Raw genomic sequence first — 15,759 nt, 5'->3', positions numbered from 1 at the left:
ATCATGACCATCTTGGGATCTTCCGACATCTTGACTGTCTTTTTGCCGAGTTTTCTCGTGCAAGGCTCGGTTTAAATGAGGCTGTATCTCAGTCGCCCCGTAACAATATCGACTGAGAACACTCCACCACAAAAGCACACAGAATGCTTGCTTCTCACCTTCTGAAAGCGCAACTGAGAACAACTCGTCACGCGCAAGGTAGAGAGCAGTAAATAGGAAATGGCAGAAGATGCTTAAAGAGGAACCGGGATGAGAGGAGCTTTATCAACACTCGCTAGAAAACCGTGAGGACCTACTGGCCATGGGTCGTGACCCATAGTTTGGTAGAGGATTAAGCCATACAGCGGTTTTCCTGGTCATCTCCAAGGGCAATCCACTGGGAGGGCCTTGCACAGTCACACGGGGTCGGGGCTAGCAACGTGCCAAAGCTGATCGCCCCAATTGACATCGGTGGCCAAGTGCCAACCTAGGAATTCCAATCAATCGTCCAAAAAGAGTTTATCGGCTGCGAGTGCCCAACTAGACACGCGACCAAGACACGAGGACAATTGCCAGTGTAACGCTGCCGGCCATATACTGTGCTAGACTCCTAGACATTGTCTGCCTTATTCGAGTCACGAGTTAAAGCAGTCGCCTACCAAGGCTGACCACCAGGCGCAAGTATCGTCCCTTCTAAGGATACCTTTCGTCCCGAGGTACGGAGACGAACCGCTTCGTCCCTTTGCCCAGCGAGATGCGGGGACTTGGTGGCCTCGGAAAACCTATACTTAGTTATCCGTTATTCTTTAATCCTCAAACTTTCGACTGGTAAACGCGCCTTGCCAACACTGAAGCGAACGACCAATAGAGGGTCGTGATGAGATTTTGTCAGTCCCAAAGATCAGCCCACACCTGAGCTTTTTCCAGAGCCGCGAAAAGAGGAGCTCAACGTTGTCAAGATTTTCTCTGCCTTCATGCAGTTGCTGCCGTTGAAACCAATCGAGGCCGATGCAAAGGCACGTGCCGGGCGCTGATACAAAACGACCAACGAGAATTTTTGTTTCATCTCTCATCGACAAGTCCAGAATCTGGTCGTCTGACAGTTGATGCATGTCGACCTCATCGAGCAGATCCGCATGCATTGTACCATCTGAATCGATCGGCTTCCAGCGAGATGAACTGATAAGCAGCTGACCATCCCTGCAACTCTTCTCAGCTCGATACAACCTTTTGATATCTTGACCAACTCGAATTGGTCCTTGTGTCCCTGGGTATCTCAACTATCAATAAGCCAAACACTCTCTTATCGACTCCGATTTCGTGCCACATGTGCCCGAGTCAATCCCAACATGCCTTGATCTTGAGATGCGAAAGCTGCCAGTCTATCCAAGGAATTTCGAATAATCCGTACCTTCCACGACCACCTCGCTGTTGTAGAGCTCAGATTTCATAGTAATAATCTTCATCCAATCCTTCTCTGCTCGGAATCTCAGGACCGTCCATCCCGTCCATGCCTTCCACAATGCCCTCCTCGTCATTAAAACGGACATTCAACAAGCGGACCTTGAGTCCATAATCACTCATCATGTGTACAAGTCTGTTCGTCTCCGCGGTAATGGGCTGTTGATCAAGAAGCATCAAAAGGCCATCGAGCCATTCAGACGCGGCAGCATGACTGTTGGGCTGAAACGTCAACAAGACCGACTCCTTGGCTCCGCTTCGTGCTGATGAAGTCTTGGACGCGTTTCGAGAGTGTCCTTCACGACTACTGCGCGACTTTGACAGATAACTATGAATGGTGATCTTCGTTGTCGTGAACTTGTCATGCGTCAATTCCTTCAAAGTTGACCCCGACGCAATCGATGACCGGTCATTTGCAGTCACGTTGGAGACCACCGATGACACTATCGATAGATCGATCTTGCCTGGTAGGCTCGAGAGAGGTGGAAATTGTTCGTCTTTCTCTTCGAAATCACCCCAATGTAGGAACCGTCGATTCTCTGACAACCGGATGAAGCGGTAGCCATGGGAGGATGTTTGATGCAAGGTGGTTTCGGTTACTGGGCCGCCATTTTCCTGATCAGCGTAAGTGCCACTGTTGGGAAACCATGCTCCGGCGAGAAGACATCGTATTCTCTGTTCCTTGATGAATTGGAGTGCTTCACTTTGCAGCTCCTCCTTGACGCCACGAAGATGGTGTCCCCAGACATCTTCATAAGTCAATCCCAACAGTTCCATTTGGAGCTCGCGGATTTTACTGTATTCGAAAGCGGCCATTTCCTTTTCAATCTCTTCAATACCCCTAGTACGGTCCGCTCCGCCAACGACGCTCTCAATCAATATACGAACCAAGTCGACAATCTTGTGGAAATCATCGATCTCAGCTCCAGTCGACTTCCAAAGTCTCAGAAAGGCATGCAATCCTGCCACATGCAGCCGACTCCAATGTAGCAGTAAAGGTTTGAAGACCTTGTCAAGATTGGTCCGACTTTCAAGGGCTAGATAGCTTTTCGAGTCTTCCAGATCCATCTTATCCACTTCAAAATGTTCAAACAGGATCGCCGTCAATGTCAGGCTGACTCTAGCCAAAGGACATCTCTTCTGCTCAGAGGCAACCGCCTGTTCAAGCAGGATATTTTGAAACTCGTCTTGATGCTTGCGTACATAATCTGACAGATCCATCATACCCAGGAAGCCCATGTCAGCAAAATCCGGCTCTGGGTTCTCGCTAGTGAAGCCCAGACGCCTCCATTTCTGAGGATTGTGCTTGGGCTTGGGTTCGCCATTCCGGGTTTCGGGCTCTTCGGGCTTCTCAGGATTGCTCGAAAGGTGAATTGCTTTGATGGTGCGTCTGTGCTCAGGTTTCACCAAGTCCACGGGGACTTCCCTCCATCGTCTGAGGAGAATCTTTGTCAGCGCCTGGAACTCGAGAAGAGGATGAGCCAGATCTTGTAGAGCCGAACTTTGCATCAGCACGTAAACCGCCTTGATGACACCCAAGTCTTGAATTCGCTTTATGAACTTCGGCCACTCCGTCTCGTTGTCATTTGTGATGGCGTCGCGCATTAATGAGTTGATCAACTGTAGGGCATTTGCACACAACGCATGGTCTGCCGAGGATAGCCTGGTCACAAGCATCTCCAGAAACTGTGGGTAGACTGCAATGGCCGGCTTGAGGGCTTGAAAGCCGCCAGCATTATTTGACGAGCTGTCGTCAGAGGATCGGTCGGCATGATATGGGCGCGAAACAATCGAGACCAGTATGGCCATGGCTCCTCGCAAGATATTGACCAACGGTTGGCATACAACGAGTTCCACAACCTACGTGACTGCTGTTAGCTGTTGTTCGTCTGATTTCAATAGCGTAGAGGGTATCTTGCCCTTTCGACTACCGGGTCATTGACGGCTTCCCAGCCCTGATCCACCTCCAGTAACCGAGCAAAACTGGCGAGGCTGTACGCCAGAGTATTTCCACTACTTTCGAGGATGAGAGCGCGCAATCGAGGCAGGCCACCGGCGAGGACAAAGTGCTCGGCAAATGAAGGGTCGTTGATGAGCGACTGCAGCTTGAAGGCTGCCATTTTACGGCTGGCATCTTCGCTGCTCGACAAACCTGTCAGGAGCTCCGACAGGTTCGGACTTTGTGTTGGGTTATGAGGGCCTATCATCTTGACTGCTTCGTACCATATCTGAGCATGAGGCTGCGGCAGTGAACAACTCAGCGCAGGTGCAGGTAGTAGATAGATCGGCGGAGTCTCTTGAGTGTTGCCATGGTTCGTGTTTGACCTATCGTCTCGCTTGAGAAAGGAAGAGCATCGACCGGGCGGAGAGGGAGGCGGAGAAGAAGCAGGAATGCGTGTGTGCGTCGAAATCGACGCAATGCTCAGTGTTGGAGATAAACCGTGTGATAGATCACCGACCGGCGGGGGTCCAAACCATTTGGGTTCAGAGTCTGCAAGCGCGACCCCGGGTACCTCAGGCACACGCACACGCCCGGAGGTGTCACGGTCGGTGCCGCCGTTGGCGTCTTTCTCTCGCGTGGAGAAGATTGACCTGCGCCAGTATGACGTCAACCAGGAACTTCGCTTCAACGTCGATATCAATGAATTGACACCGCTGCTGGCACTGCGAGAAGAACTGCTACTGTAGGAGACCCAATCAGACGAATCATCTGAGGACGTTGGACCTCCTATAGCCATGCTCACGGAAGGGCTGGAATGATTGGGATTCGAAGGTAGTTGGTCAAGATAGTGAAAGAGGCCATAGGATGATAGGACCTTTGAATACAATATAAGTCAAGATCGAGTGAGCAACAAGTCAGTGCAACCTGTGTTCAGAAACTGTCAGGAGACCGCCACACCCAAGACACCGGAAATGCTCTGAAATGTGTCCTGCTTGTCGGAAATGCAACGCAGACAAACACCACGATACTAGTATAGTATGCCACCTGCGTCACCCGTCAACCTTTCTTCTTCACTTCATCCTTCATGTCCAGATTGTCCTCCGGTATCTCAGGATACTTCTCTTGCAGCCAGTCGTACAGATCATCACTGACGTCGCCCTGTACCGTAATCTCCTCTCCTCCGGCGGCTGTCTTGGTAACACTGCTTCCCGTAGCAAATTTCTTTCCCAGTTCTTTGGCCACCTTCTTTAGTTCGAGTCCATGGTCTTCCAGTCCCGATACCACAGTGACATATTTGCGCTTGTTCCGTTCGACTCTCTTGATCAATACCACGGCCTCGGCTTTTCTCTCAGCCTCACGTTGTTCTGCAGCGGCGGCTTTGGCAGTCTTTTTCGCCGCATCTTTTTCGGCTCGTTTCTGGGCTTCGACCGAAAGGGCAGATAAATTGGCAGTCAGAGTTTCTGAAGAACAATGTCAGAGTGTCTGCTCTCTCAGGAGACATGCGCCGTGACCCACCTTCTGAATACAGCTTCTTGTGCATGTCAGGGTGATTCTTTTCGAGCCATTCTTGACACTTTTTCGCCGTGCCACCGAACTCGCAATACTATTCTCCGTGAGCTTCTGAGCCGCATCATGTGCGACATACTCCTATACCTCTGGTGGGAGCGTGCAAACTGCCAGGACCACATGTCAGCCAAACCGTCAATCGGATACGGCAAGGGAGAGGATGGCATACCTTCACAATAGATCACATGCCTCGCTGGAGGCCCTGTAGGCTCTGTTGCAACCTCTGTCGCCATTTGATATTAGGCTGAATCCACGTAATGCTCAAGTAACACCCCTAGAATGTGATGAATTGTGCATATGCTGGTCTCTCATGTGGCTTGGTCAATTGTTCTGCGTCCGGTTCTCCGCCCACAATCGCAGCGGAACACATGTTCTGCGGCGAATTCTGGGGCCAAGTCCGCAGTCGGGGAAACACCGGCAATTCCTTCGCGATCCATAGTGGGCATTCCAATCCTTCCGTTCTTTTACCACCTTCTTACCAGCGAGCAATACGTCCTCTGAGCATTTTCATGTGCACTCTCCCAGATCTACACGACTCTGTTGGTAACTAGGAAGCAGGGGGGCTATTCCGTTGTGATGAGCGATGCAGACACAGGGATTTGCCAGGAGCAATACCCTCTGATCCAGGACCATGACGAGCTAAGGTAGGCGAGAACAACACCTCATTCAAGCTCAACGGCAATTGCTGTTGAGAGGCAACCAAGCAGCGTTTTTTTGGTGCAACGCTACCCTGCAGGCTGCAGAGGGATGTCCAGGTTCGATACTTCTCCCTCGTATCAGCACGATCTCACTTGATGTTGCAAAGACCCCTCTCTCATGCGACCTCTCCACCACACCAACTTTCGACTCTTGTCGTATTCAACAGACACGAGGGCTTCTTCGTGCCGTTTAAGCGGAGTGCGGGAATCCCCGGATTTGTTTGATCTAGCTGATTACGCCTTCGGCGTTGAATCACGCTTCCGGGTTGTTCTGAGCATCAGGTCCCACAGTTCCCTTACGCAACATACATGTATATATCACATGCAGACAGCAAAGGAATTTGGTCCTTACCATCCCATAGCATGAGGGCTGGGACAAGCGGTCCTGGCCTTGGCACATCCTATTTGTGCAGCACTGGGTCGCAGGTCAAGAGGATCTTAAGAAGCTTTGTAACAGGATGAGCAGCTTGGGAGTTCGAATGGTGCTTTTCAATGGCTAAATTCCGATGAAGAAGAAGCTTATCACCTGGCATGAATCAGTGAGAAATAGTTCGGCGATGCCCAGAAGCAGACCAGGTCAAGGTTTGTAGAGAACGACATGATGACCAGCCAATCTCCCTTCCGGAGATGCTCAACGATCCTGGCTTCGAAGAGGCGTGGATTTCGTGAGAATGGCGCAATTGCAATGCTTGCCTGTTGACTAAGTGCTCCAGCCAAGAGCAAAGGCACTATGAGAGGCCAGAAAACCAGCGCTTCGATGTCAGCTATAGGACATTGGAAACCCTTTCACAAGTCTGGAAGTCCATATGCGTACCAGTTCAAAATGCACGCAATAGTGTTCATGGTCAATTTGTACATGCACCTTCTTCATGTTGTAGAGCCCAGAGCACGTCCAGGGAGAGTGCTTTCGGATACGCAATTCCGATCATCGGCGGTTGAAGTCAATCACCATTAACGCTTGATGGGTCTAGCGAATAATGGTGCTTGTCCGCGTACCCTTTAGAGGTTGGTGTCTGCCCAGAAAGAGTAGTACGAACTCTGACCGCCGAAACACATCTGTGTGACCTTGCTGCTTGGGTCGAGGCGGAGAGTGAACCTGGTTGTTATCATGGCTATCATTATTTGACTTTTGAGATATCGCATTCTTTTGCCAAAAAGATAGCTTGCAGGGGCGCCTGCGTCCCAGTCGCACAGGCCAGAAGGCCGTGAGACTCTCAGCTCACGATAAGGGATAAAGGCTTATCAGTGGGGTCCCTGACTGTATGCCTGCAACAACATGCGTTGCACGTTCACTATATGACTTATTAGTGGACACCATTTTAGTGGAAAAGGAGAGTGGCGTAGGCCGGGTTTCCTGTTGCCAGAACACCATTGTTTGAGGAGTGGAATTGTCGGCCGAAGATATGAGAAGTAGATGCTAGGACAAGACGAGGCTGGTCCGTCAACATGTGATGAACGCGGAAAAGGGCGCACGAGGTCGCACAGACAACGTTGTTGCAGACTTATCCTTCAGTCGGGCACAACAGGGAGCTAACACATATGATGCTGCATGAGGCCGGAGACCCGAACCAGGCGTGCATGAGCACATTGACGACACGCAGTTTGAGCACAAACCTGGCAGACACGGACAATCCTGGACGTTGGAGCATAATTAAATGCCTGCCCTGCATGCCGCTGCTGGTGTGGCTGATCGAGATTGAGGAAGATACGCCATATGCATTCCAATGGCATGTCTTAGAGCCACGCCAGTGTTGGACGGCCTGGTATCGTCTAACAAAGGCCTGGGCTAGGCCAAGTTTTTATATGCATCGCATCAGATGTGTCGTGGCCTGAGGCTTGAGCACGGGATTGCGGCCTTGGAGACCCAACCGGTAAAGACCCGTCCTGATTGGCATGAGGCTGCCACGAGGAAGCTTTCGAGTGGCAGCGAGTATGTGAATTGTGGCTCATGGTTGCGGTGCAGAGTGGCATGCACATACGGGTGGATCAGGAAGAGAATTTCGCAGGAGCGGGAAGGCGACGGTTACTTTTGCATCTGTGAAGGATGACACATGAGATGGGGCGAGAAGCCTGCAGTTCGGTGCCTAGAAGGCCGATCTGTTTACCTGGGAGAATCCTAGAACACACTGTGTTTAGAATTGTCATATAACTTTGAGGACATGATAAGTTGGGAGGCAGTTCTGTCAGGATGTGGTCCAAGGGGTGATCAACTCGTGGCTCGAGAAGTTTCAAAGATGGCACCGAGATGCACAGACGGGTAAAATCGTAAGAGGCGTTCCTGACAAGTGAGGTATGGCCCGTCCAGTGGTTGGCAACGTTCAGAGGACGTGGGATGAGATAACACAAAACCTGTGCGTTGTGGTAGACGCCGAAGAGAGGGGACAGCCCCAGTGTAAGTAGGACGAGTCAAGGGAGTAGATTACAAGTAACAGGGTTGTGCCCTGCACAGGCAGCATGGTTGACATTGGGAGGCGTGGATAAGGACGGGAACTGCGGAGATTTTTGATCTGTGTCTGTCCTGAAAGAGTTGTTGGTAAGAAGCATAAAAGATGATGATGGTCGAAAGAGGAAATGCCTGGTAGTTGCAGTCATTATTATAATTAGATTGTAAAAGTACTCCGTACATATCGATCTGATTTACTCCGTCATGCTGATAGAAATACCTCGGATGAAGAGCAGTAACGAAGGAGTCACTCAAGGTGAAACCCTCAGCGGTCAGGTGCTTCCCCCGCAATCTTGCGCCATAAGAGGCTGGATGGTCTGTGATCTGGGCACTATTTCTAGGCGTGCTAGGCATCAACCACCGGGCATCAAAGCATCTTGGAGGGGCAGGAAATGCCATATTTCGTTTGTCTGACGATCTTTGATGCTAGCGATCCGCAGTAAATTCAGGGTGCCACAGTGATACATCTCATGTCAGACAAGACCAGTTTTGCTGTGCTTGTAACACAAAAAGATCGAGGTTTCTTTCTCCTCCATGGCAATTCTCGCCTGGCAGCTCTTTCTCATTCAATCGACAAACCCATAATTCGCGTCTTAACATCGACTCCAGTTTTCCTCAAAACGACCATTGCTGCTTCGCTGCAAATCGCGTCTCTTTGTCTGTGCGCTCCTCTCCTGTACATAGGCATAAGCAGGGACCCTTACTTTCTTATGAAGCGAACCTGTCTCAAATGGCAACCCGCTTTTACGCCTGCGCCTCGCCTTTCCATTGCCGGCCGCATCAACGCCACTTTGCGATTTTTTCCGCCTCTTTCTCGACCTCCCCACGCTGCCAACCTTAGCGACTGGGCGAGTCCTCCCACGAGTCCTTGACCGACAGCTCTCGCCTATACTCCAGAGCAAATGGTTGTTGGCATCGACAACATATATGCAGCTAAGACTTCACACTTTTTAACCGGGAAATCCACTCCCCCTTTGACCTTTGATACCGTCCACTAGTTGAAACAGGTTGTGGAAGGGATTGTCAGTCTGTGCGTATTTCGAATGCTCTTTTTGCGCGGCCGTTCGGGAGGCACGGCGGACTCCTCCTCTCTGAACCTTGATTCCGACAACTAAACAGGGCCCTGTCATCTCTCTGTAATTCGCGCCAAAATTCTCGTCCTCGGGTGCCTCTCCTCGTTTCCTCCTCATCCCTCCTCGACTCCACCGCCTCGCTACTACGGTCAATCGAACAAAGCAGCTCCTCCCGCTTCGATCCAACCTCGACTTACATACGTACACTCCACTCTTTCCCACAAATTCTCTTCCACCATTCATTACGTCTCTGCATACCCGTTGCAAATCCAGACTCGCATTGTAACTCACTGCCACGATCCTCGATCTGTTCCTCGTCCTTCTACCCATACCGCAGATCATTTGAAAACCCTCACGTCGCCTCAAAAAGCCTTGCCCCAGCATCTCCTCCTCTAGCATCAAAAACCCCCACTCTGTCGTAAGCACGATCTGCTGGGTTCACTCTCCCTCGCGCCGCCTGCGTTGAGCGAAAATATCGGACAGACTTCAACTCAGCTCAACAACAAGCATAACGGCAGAGTGTGCAAAAAGACAAAGAACCAAGCAGTGAGGGTTGCAGACCTTTTATCACCGTCACGAGTTACTGCCTTTGGTGACTCCTGCTACTGCTGATTCTTCTGGTTGACGACCAAGTGCTCTCAAGCATTATAACACAATACCCCATGAGTTGCTTCTCATGACGACCGTTCTACAGGCTCCTCTTCCTGGGGCCTCACCTTTCTCCTCGAGTCCCATACACTCGTCCTCATATTCAGACCTCTCTACATTGAAGGATTCGGTACCATACGGTCAGACACCAAAACAGAATTCATCTTACTCGCGCCACAACTATGCCAGACATTATGCAGATTCCGCACCCTCAACCGCGCCGTCCTCTCCTCAATTGACCTACACAACATCCTCTAGGCGGGATTCCTACGCCTCGACACCGGCAAGCAGCCTCTCGTTAGAAAAGGATATGCTTGATGAGGATGATGACATGGCATTTCCGGCGTTTGGGAACTCCGGCGTCTCCAGCCAGCAATATGAAGAACCAGTCGAGCAAGAAGATGCTTCTCAGATACCCAGCCCCATTACCGAAGAGTCGTCCTTATCTAGCAAATCCACACAGGACGACCAAGCTATAGAAGCCGAACCCACACGGCACGTTGACTATTTGTCCCACGAGTGGAAAGAGGAAGATATCTGGTTATCTTGGAGTTACGTCTCTCACCGAAGAGGGTCACTTGCTAATGGTACACGACTCGAGAATGCTTCGTGGAGGTCGTGGGTTAAGGCCAAGAACCAGCTCAAAACTGTCTCGCCCGAAACACTGAACTGGCTCAAGGACTGTGATGTGACTTGGCTTTATGGACCTTTACAACAGACTAAGGCCATCCCTATATCATTTGAAAAGAGCTCCCCTCCCCCCAGCCGACTGTCCCATTCATCGTCATTCGTCTCGAAAAAGCCGATTCTTAAGAAGAAATCTGCTTCGGCCGCCATTCTGGAACGATCACGGTCACAACACTCTTTACTGCAGAGAGCCAGTGACATTATCAGGGTTCAGCAATCGAGTCCTGCACATGGCCGCCCGATTCTCCGGCGAGGACATTCAGAATTCACACTACCTCAATATCCAAACAGCTCTGTCCTCACAACGCCTGCCGAGCATGAAACACCCGGCGGCTTCTTTTCCGCTGAACGTTCGTCGTTTACCTTGCCCGATGCCCCGACACCTTCGGAATGCAAACATGTTCTCTTTGATGAAGAAGTTCGTCAAGTCCAAGCCATTGACTCGGAAGACGACGACAAAGCCGAAGACGATGATGTGGGTATCGATACTGACGAAGATGACGATTTCGGTCTGATGATGGCTCCATCTCAACGCGGAGGTCATGTTAGTAATCGAGCGACACCCCGGGGCAGCTTTAGCAACGAGTCTAAGACGATCGTGCCACTACCATCTACGACACTTAAATACCGGCACGATACACCTGAGCCTCCGGAGGTGCCGAAAGGCAACTTTGGGTTGTGGAATAGCGGACACAGGCTGTCTCCTTCACCATCTCAAGCAACACTCCGGCCGTCGAGACCGAGTCAAAACTTCCTTCTTGATGATGATCCAGAAGTCAACGATGAACCTTGGCAACCTCAATCCTCATTAGGGGCCGGGCGGTCTCCTTACGATGACGAAGACGACCATGATAACCACCCTAACATGAGGAGAACCGAGTCCGGTATGTTTATGCCATATGACGAAAATGAAGAAGAAGCAGTCATGAACAGTACGCTGTTCGGTCAAGCAGTCTACGCTGTGAACACTTTCAAAGACATTGCCCACGTGGTGTGGAACGTGGGCTGGAATCGAAGATGACGGTAATGATGGTGGACGGTCACTTTTGCTGGTTTGTGTCTATTTCAAGCGAAGCATAGCGTAGGCGCTTTGGGCTTTGTACTCGCTGCAGAAAGCATGTCGCCTTTTGGTCATGACGCTACTGAAGGATGAAGCTCTACGCAGGATCTAGGACGACACTGTAAATATATTGGAGGCTATACAAGAGGCGGGTGATATGACTATCATCACAGGCTACACATAGACGGCGTCAATACAAGAGGCTGCATTGAACTTCAGCCATCGAACAGTACTCGCGATTTCCCGTTGTGCGCAGAAGATGCTGAACAGCCAACAGGCAGAGCAAACCATGGTGCACCCGCCTTCAACTTAGACGTGGTCATTGACAATTCCTTGGTTCAGGGACACGGCAAGGTCACGGCAAGAAGCTGGAGACCCCAGTTTCCCCCGAAAACGCACAGACACGCCAAAATCCCTTGTTTTCCGAATCGGGACCAGAACGGATCATATGACTGTGACTTTGACCGTTGAGTTTCACCAAAACATTCCTTCTGTACCTGCTGATCGCGTGAGTTTTCCCCTTACCTAGGGACATTCCGTACCTTTTTCTCTCGATGGAGTCGATTTGGCTCTTCTGGAATGCTTAACTTGCGAGTAGAACCCGGAGTGACGATACAGTTTCACCTTTTGCGGGGTGCATTTGGGGCGACACATCGTCAAGGACGTACCTCGTGATGTTACGATCCCAGCGATCGATCAAATCTGTACGTAAGGATCTTCAGGAGATTCCAAAACACATCGTCACACCGTTCGACGAAAGCATTGCAGTCAGAATTTTTCATAACGATGATGACATCTTTCTTTTTTCTTTGTTTCTACACAGTAGTGCTGGGTGCCCTGAAAGGAAGGTCGACTTCTAGGCGATGTCAACCCGTTGACTGGCAATGCAGCGTACGGACGGGATTGTTCAATGTCCAGCCTTCCACTGGAGGATCGGGCGATGGGTCGCCACACTTTGCCCACCGGGAAAATCCCCAGTTTGAGGTCTTGCGGCTTTGGATGTTCGAAGTGCTAGGAAACATATCCCCCGTCCAGCTAAGCCGTCCCCGACAATACGCCGCTTGAGAGTGCAATGTCTTTGCCTTGTTCACTTGCCGGAGTACGAGTAGAGGAGCACTGCAAGCAGATCGGCTGAAAGGCAGAATAATACTCGTACGAGGGGCAATGGATGTCTTCGATTCGCCATACTCAAAAACGAAACTTAGTCTTGCGTCGAAACGATCCCGCATCCAGGCGAATCTTCGGGCCCGGAAAAATTAGGAACGACAAGATGTGGCGCTCTTTCGTTCGGCTTTTTTGTGGCGTCGTACGATGAAGCCTTTTGTCGTCGCATAAGGTGGGATGCGTGGGACTGCAGGTGAGGTCGTTTACTGGTGCTTGATAACCAAGAGTTGTAGATCGTATCAATGGTTTGCATTTCGGACTGCCACAAACAGAATGATCCGTTCATGCACGTGTGGGAATTGATGGAGGAGTTATGGTGATAAGGCATGCGCACTGCAAGGGTTTGATATGCGTGATAATGCAGGCGTACAGTCGACCTTCGCGACTTGCCTTGCCTAACCTCACCTGCCTCACATGTGAAACCCACTGCTCAACTACATACTGTGAGGTTCGTTGTGCATTGCAACTCCCTAAGTATCCTATCGACATATGGGTGATGGTTTCGGGAGTCGGCATCGGTGGCGACAGCAGCCCCAGTCCTTGTTTGCAGCATTGATAACGTAGCCGAGTCTGCTTTGGGGTGCTGCAATCGACTGCGCAGTGCAATTCGCAGTTCCTCAGGTGCGGATTGACGGGCCGTGATCAAACCTCTGGATACTCTGATCATGGGGGTTTTTCGGAATGGCATACCTTGTTTCTCAACACCCGCTGAACGCCTGAATCTGTGCGTCAGAGCACGGGATGGATCCCCGTTATGTTTTGCGGAGTAATTGTGATGCAAGCAATGACCTGCAGGGGTATGAATAGGTGTTGAGATACAGGTCACTCCTTGTATGACCACCCAAGAGCTATGTTGAGATGAGCAGGGATACCTAGGTATTTGGTTAGAATCAACTGGGATGCTGATAAGAAGTGTCGTCTCGACTTGACATTGGGTATTGATGTTGCGGAGCATCGATCAATGCATTTAGACAGATAATAAATGCTATTTTGTCTGACTGAAGTCCGTATTGTATTCACTTGAACCGAGTTGTTTCACTGATGGTCTCTGTTGCTCTGCTCGTGGTTGATATAGCCTTGATCATGGGCAAGGTTTGTGCGATCCATGGCATTGAGAGCTGCACTGCGGCAGGACCCTGGGCTGCAAGCCTTGCACTCGATAAGTAGACCCCACATCAGTTCTTCATCTATGCTGGGCCTCCACAGGTGTTCGATTCATTCATTTACTAGACGAAGGCCACGAAAGAGAGAGAGTTGCAGGCTCCGGCGGTTCACAGAGATAGAGATGATTAAGCGCTCTCGGCCAACCTGCCTGTCACAGGTAACGCCGCCTGGCCACTGGCTCTCAGGTCGGGTTCACATTCGGGTCCTTCTTAATGTCCGAGAAGTCAATCATTCTACACATATCAACGAACCATCTGGCGTTCGGAGCCCACGGTCGACACAAAACACGATCCACCGTCCGAGATGATGGCGAGCGTCAAACAATAGCATTGATGTCTCATGCTATATAACAGTAGGCTCCATTGGTATTTCATTGACTTAGCTGTCTTCCATCACAAAATCTAGTGTCTATCTGAACAGAACTGTTGGAAACTCCCCACAGATACTGTACTTTCTGATCTAGTAATTTCATCTGCGCCCTGCAGTTCAACATGTGCGCCTACAAACCGAGAATCGCCCTTGTTGGTGGCGGTCCGGCCTCATTAACAGTCGGAAACCTCCTGCACAAGCACAACATCCCTTTCACAATCTTCGAACTCCGGCCCCAGCCTACCGAGGAAGACCTTGCGAAACCAGTCGGCATGCTCGACTTGCATGAAGAGTCCGGGCTTGCGGCTCTCGAAGCATGCGGTCTTTCAAAGGAATTTCACTCACATACGGGCGTCTGCAGCGAGTCGCAAATCATAGCTAACAAGGAGGGAGACGTCATCTACACGGACGACGGAGGAGTTGCGACTCGTCCGGAAATCTCGCGCAACTCGCTCACCAAGATTCTGCTCGATCGACTGCCCCCAGATTCAGTCAAATGGGAGCACAAGCTCATTTCAGCCAGTCGGATCACCTCCTCCTCGTCTGGGGACATGGAGATCGAGCTCGACTTCGACAAGCACGGCAAACACACCTTTGACTTTGTAATCGGCGCAGACGGTACCTGGTCCCGTGTGCGCAACCTGTTGACCGACACGAAACCCAGTTATGCCGGCTGGCAACTTATCACGGTGACCATCCGAGACGTTACGGTGAAATACCCGGAATTTGCACAGTATATCGGCACAGGATCCTTCATGTGCCTCGGCCAGAGACACGGGGTCTTATCGCAGCGCGGGCTGCAGGATTCGGCGCGGATATACGTCTGCCTAACAACGGCCGACGAGCACTTTGGTGACAAGCTGGGCCTCAACAACGGCACACCCGCCGAGGCTATAAATAAGCTACTAAACGACAACGCCCTTCTCGGACAATTTGGTCCCAAAGTCAAGGACTTGGTGCGGATCGCATGCGACGAAGAGACCAAGGACAACCCGGACGCCAAACTGGGTATTATGCCGTTGTACATGCTGCCCATTGACCACAGCTGGGAGCACAAGACGGGCGCGACGGTCATCGGCGATGCGGCTCATGTCATGTGCCCATGGGCCGCGGAAGGTGTAAACCTCGCCATGCACGACGCGCTGGATTTGTCCCAAGCTATCATCAAGGCGTCTGAGACTGTGCCAGAGGATGCCGCTTCGTTTCAAAGACGTCTAGATGTCCTGGTCGAGGAGTTCGAACGAGCTATGGCGGAGCGAGCGAAAGAGAAGGCTGAGGAGACGTATAACAATGGACAGGTCATGTTTAGTAGCGAGGATGGCGCCACAGCTATGGCTGAGTGGATGACAAGCATGATGGCTATGGTGATGGCGCAGCAAGCCGAAGCCGGGGAGGCGAACGTGAAGGTCATGCCTGAATGAAATTGTTGCATGGTGGGCATTTGCAGTTGCGGTGCTTGAGAACGAAGGTGTTGGTGCCTATCAGGGAAAATCACAAGATACCCC

The 15,759-nt window shown here is 51.0% G+C and overlaps 5 protein-coding genes across 5 annotated transcripts; 3 read left to right on the top strand and 2 right to left on the bottom strand.

The window, feature by feature from the left end:
• Positions 1 to 1,270: 1,270 nt before the first annotated feature.
• EDD37DRAFT_254915 (ELMO/CED-12 family-domain-containing protein) lies at positions 1,271 to 4,322 on the bottom strand. The gene is made up of 2 exons (XM_062810729.1): positions 3,360 to 4,322; positions 1,271 to 3,300 (listed from the first exon to the last, which is right to left on the bottom strand). The coding sequence occupies exons 1-2, from the start codon at positions 4,176 to 4,178 to the stop codon at positions 1,420 to 1,422; spliced, it is 2,700 nt and encodes an 899-aa protein (XP_062673096.1). The 5' UTR covers positions 4,179 to 4,322; the 3' UTR covers positions 1,271 to 1,419.
• Positions 4,323 to 4,438: 116 nt separating this feature from the next.
• Positions 4,439 to 5,181, bottom strand: EDD37DRAFT_646894 (translation initiation factor SUI1; the record flags this gene model as incomplete). The annotated part of the gene is made up of 4 exons (XM_062817790.1): positions 4,439 to 4,842; positions 4,898 to 4,985; positions 5,036 to 5,055; positions 5,118 to 5,181. The coding sequence occupies 4 exons, from the start codon at positions 5,179 to 5,181 to the stop codon at positions 4,439 to 4,441; spliced, it is 576 nt and encodes a 191-aa protein (XP_062673095.1).
• A 4,657-nt stretch (positions 5,182 to 9,838) lies between these two features.
• Positions 9,839 to 11,518, top strand: EDD37DRAFT_646893 (uncharacterized protein; the record flags this gene model as incomplete). Its single annotated transcript, XM_062817789.1, has 1 exon — positions 9,839 to 11,518. One exon carries the CDS (start codon positions 9,839 to 9,841, stop codon positions 11,516 to 11,518), a length of 1,680 nt encoding a protein of 559 aa, XP_062673094.1.
• A 699-nt stretch (positions 11,519 to 12,217) lies between these two features.
• EDD37DRAFT_254905 (uncharacterized protein) lies at positions 12,218 to 12,690 on the top strand. Its single transcript, XM_062810728.1, has one exon. It carries the CDS (start codon positions 12,344 to 12,346, stop codon positions 12,620 to 12,622), a length of 279 nt encoding a protein of 92 aa, XP_062673093.1. The 5' UTR covers positions 12,218 to 12,343; the 3' UTR covers positions 12,623 to 12,690.
• Positions 12,691 to 14,051: 1,361 nt separating this feature from the next.
• On the top strand, positions 14,052 to 15,710 carry EDD37DRAFT_254886 (salicylate hydroxylase). Its single transcript, XM_062810727.1, has one exon. It carries the CDS (start codon positions 14,377 to 14,379, stop codon positions 15,673 to 15,675), a length of 1,299 nt encoding a protein of 432 aa, XP_062673092.1. The 5' UTR covers positions 14,052 to 14,376; the 3' UTR covers positions 15,676 to 15,710.
• Positions 15,711 to 15,759: the final 49 nt, after the last annotated feature.

The sequence above is a fragment of the Exophiala viscosa genome, assembly GCF_022695815.1.
Source record: "Exophiala viscosa unplaced genomic scaffold EDD37scaffold_2, whole genome shotgun sequence".
Taxonomy (NCBI): domain Eukaryota; kingdom Fungi; phylum Ascomycota; class Eurotiomycetes; order Chaetothyriales; family Herpotrichiellaceae; genus Exophiala; species Exophiala viscosa.
Note: the sequence above shows the minus strand (reverse complement) of the source record. Positions and strands in the feature narration are given on the sequence as shown.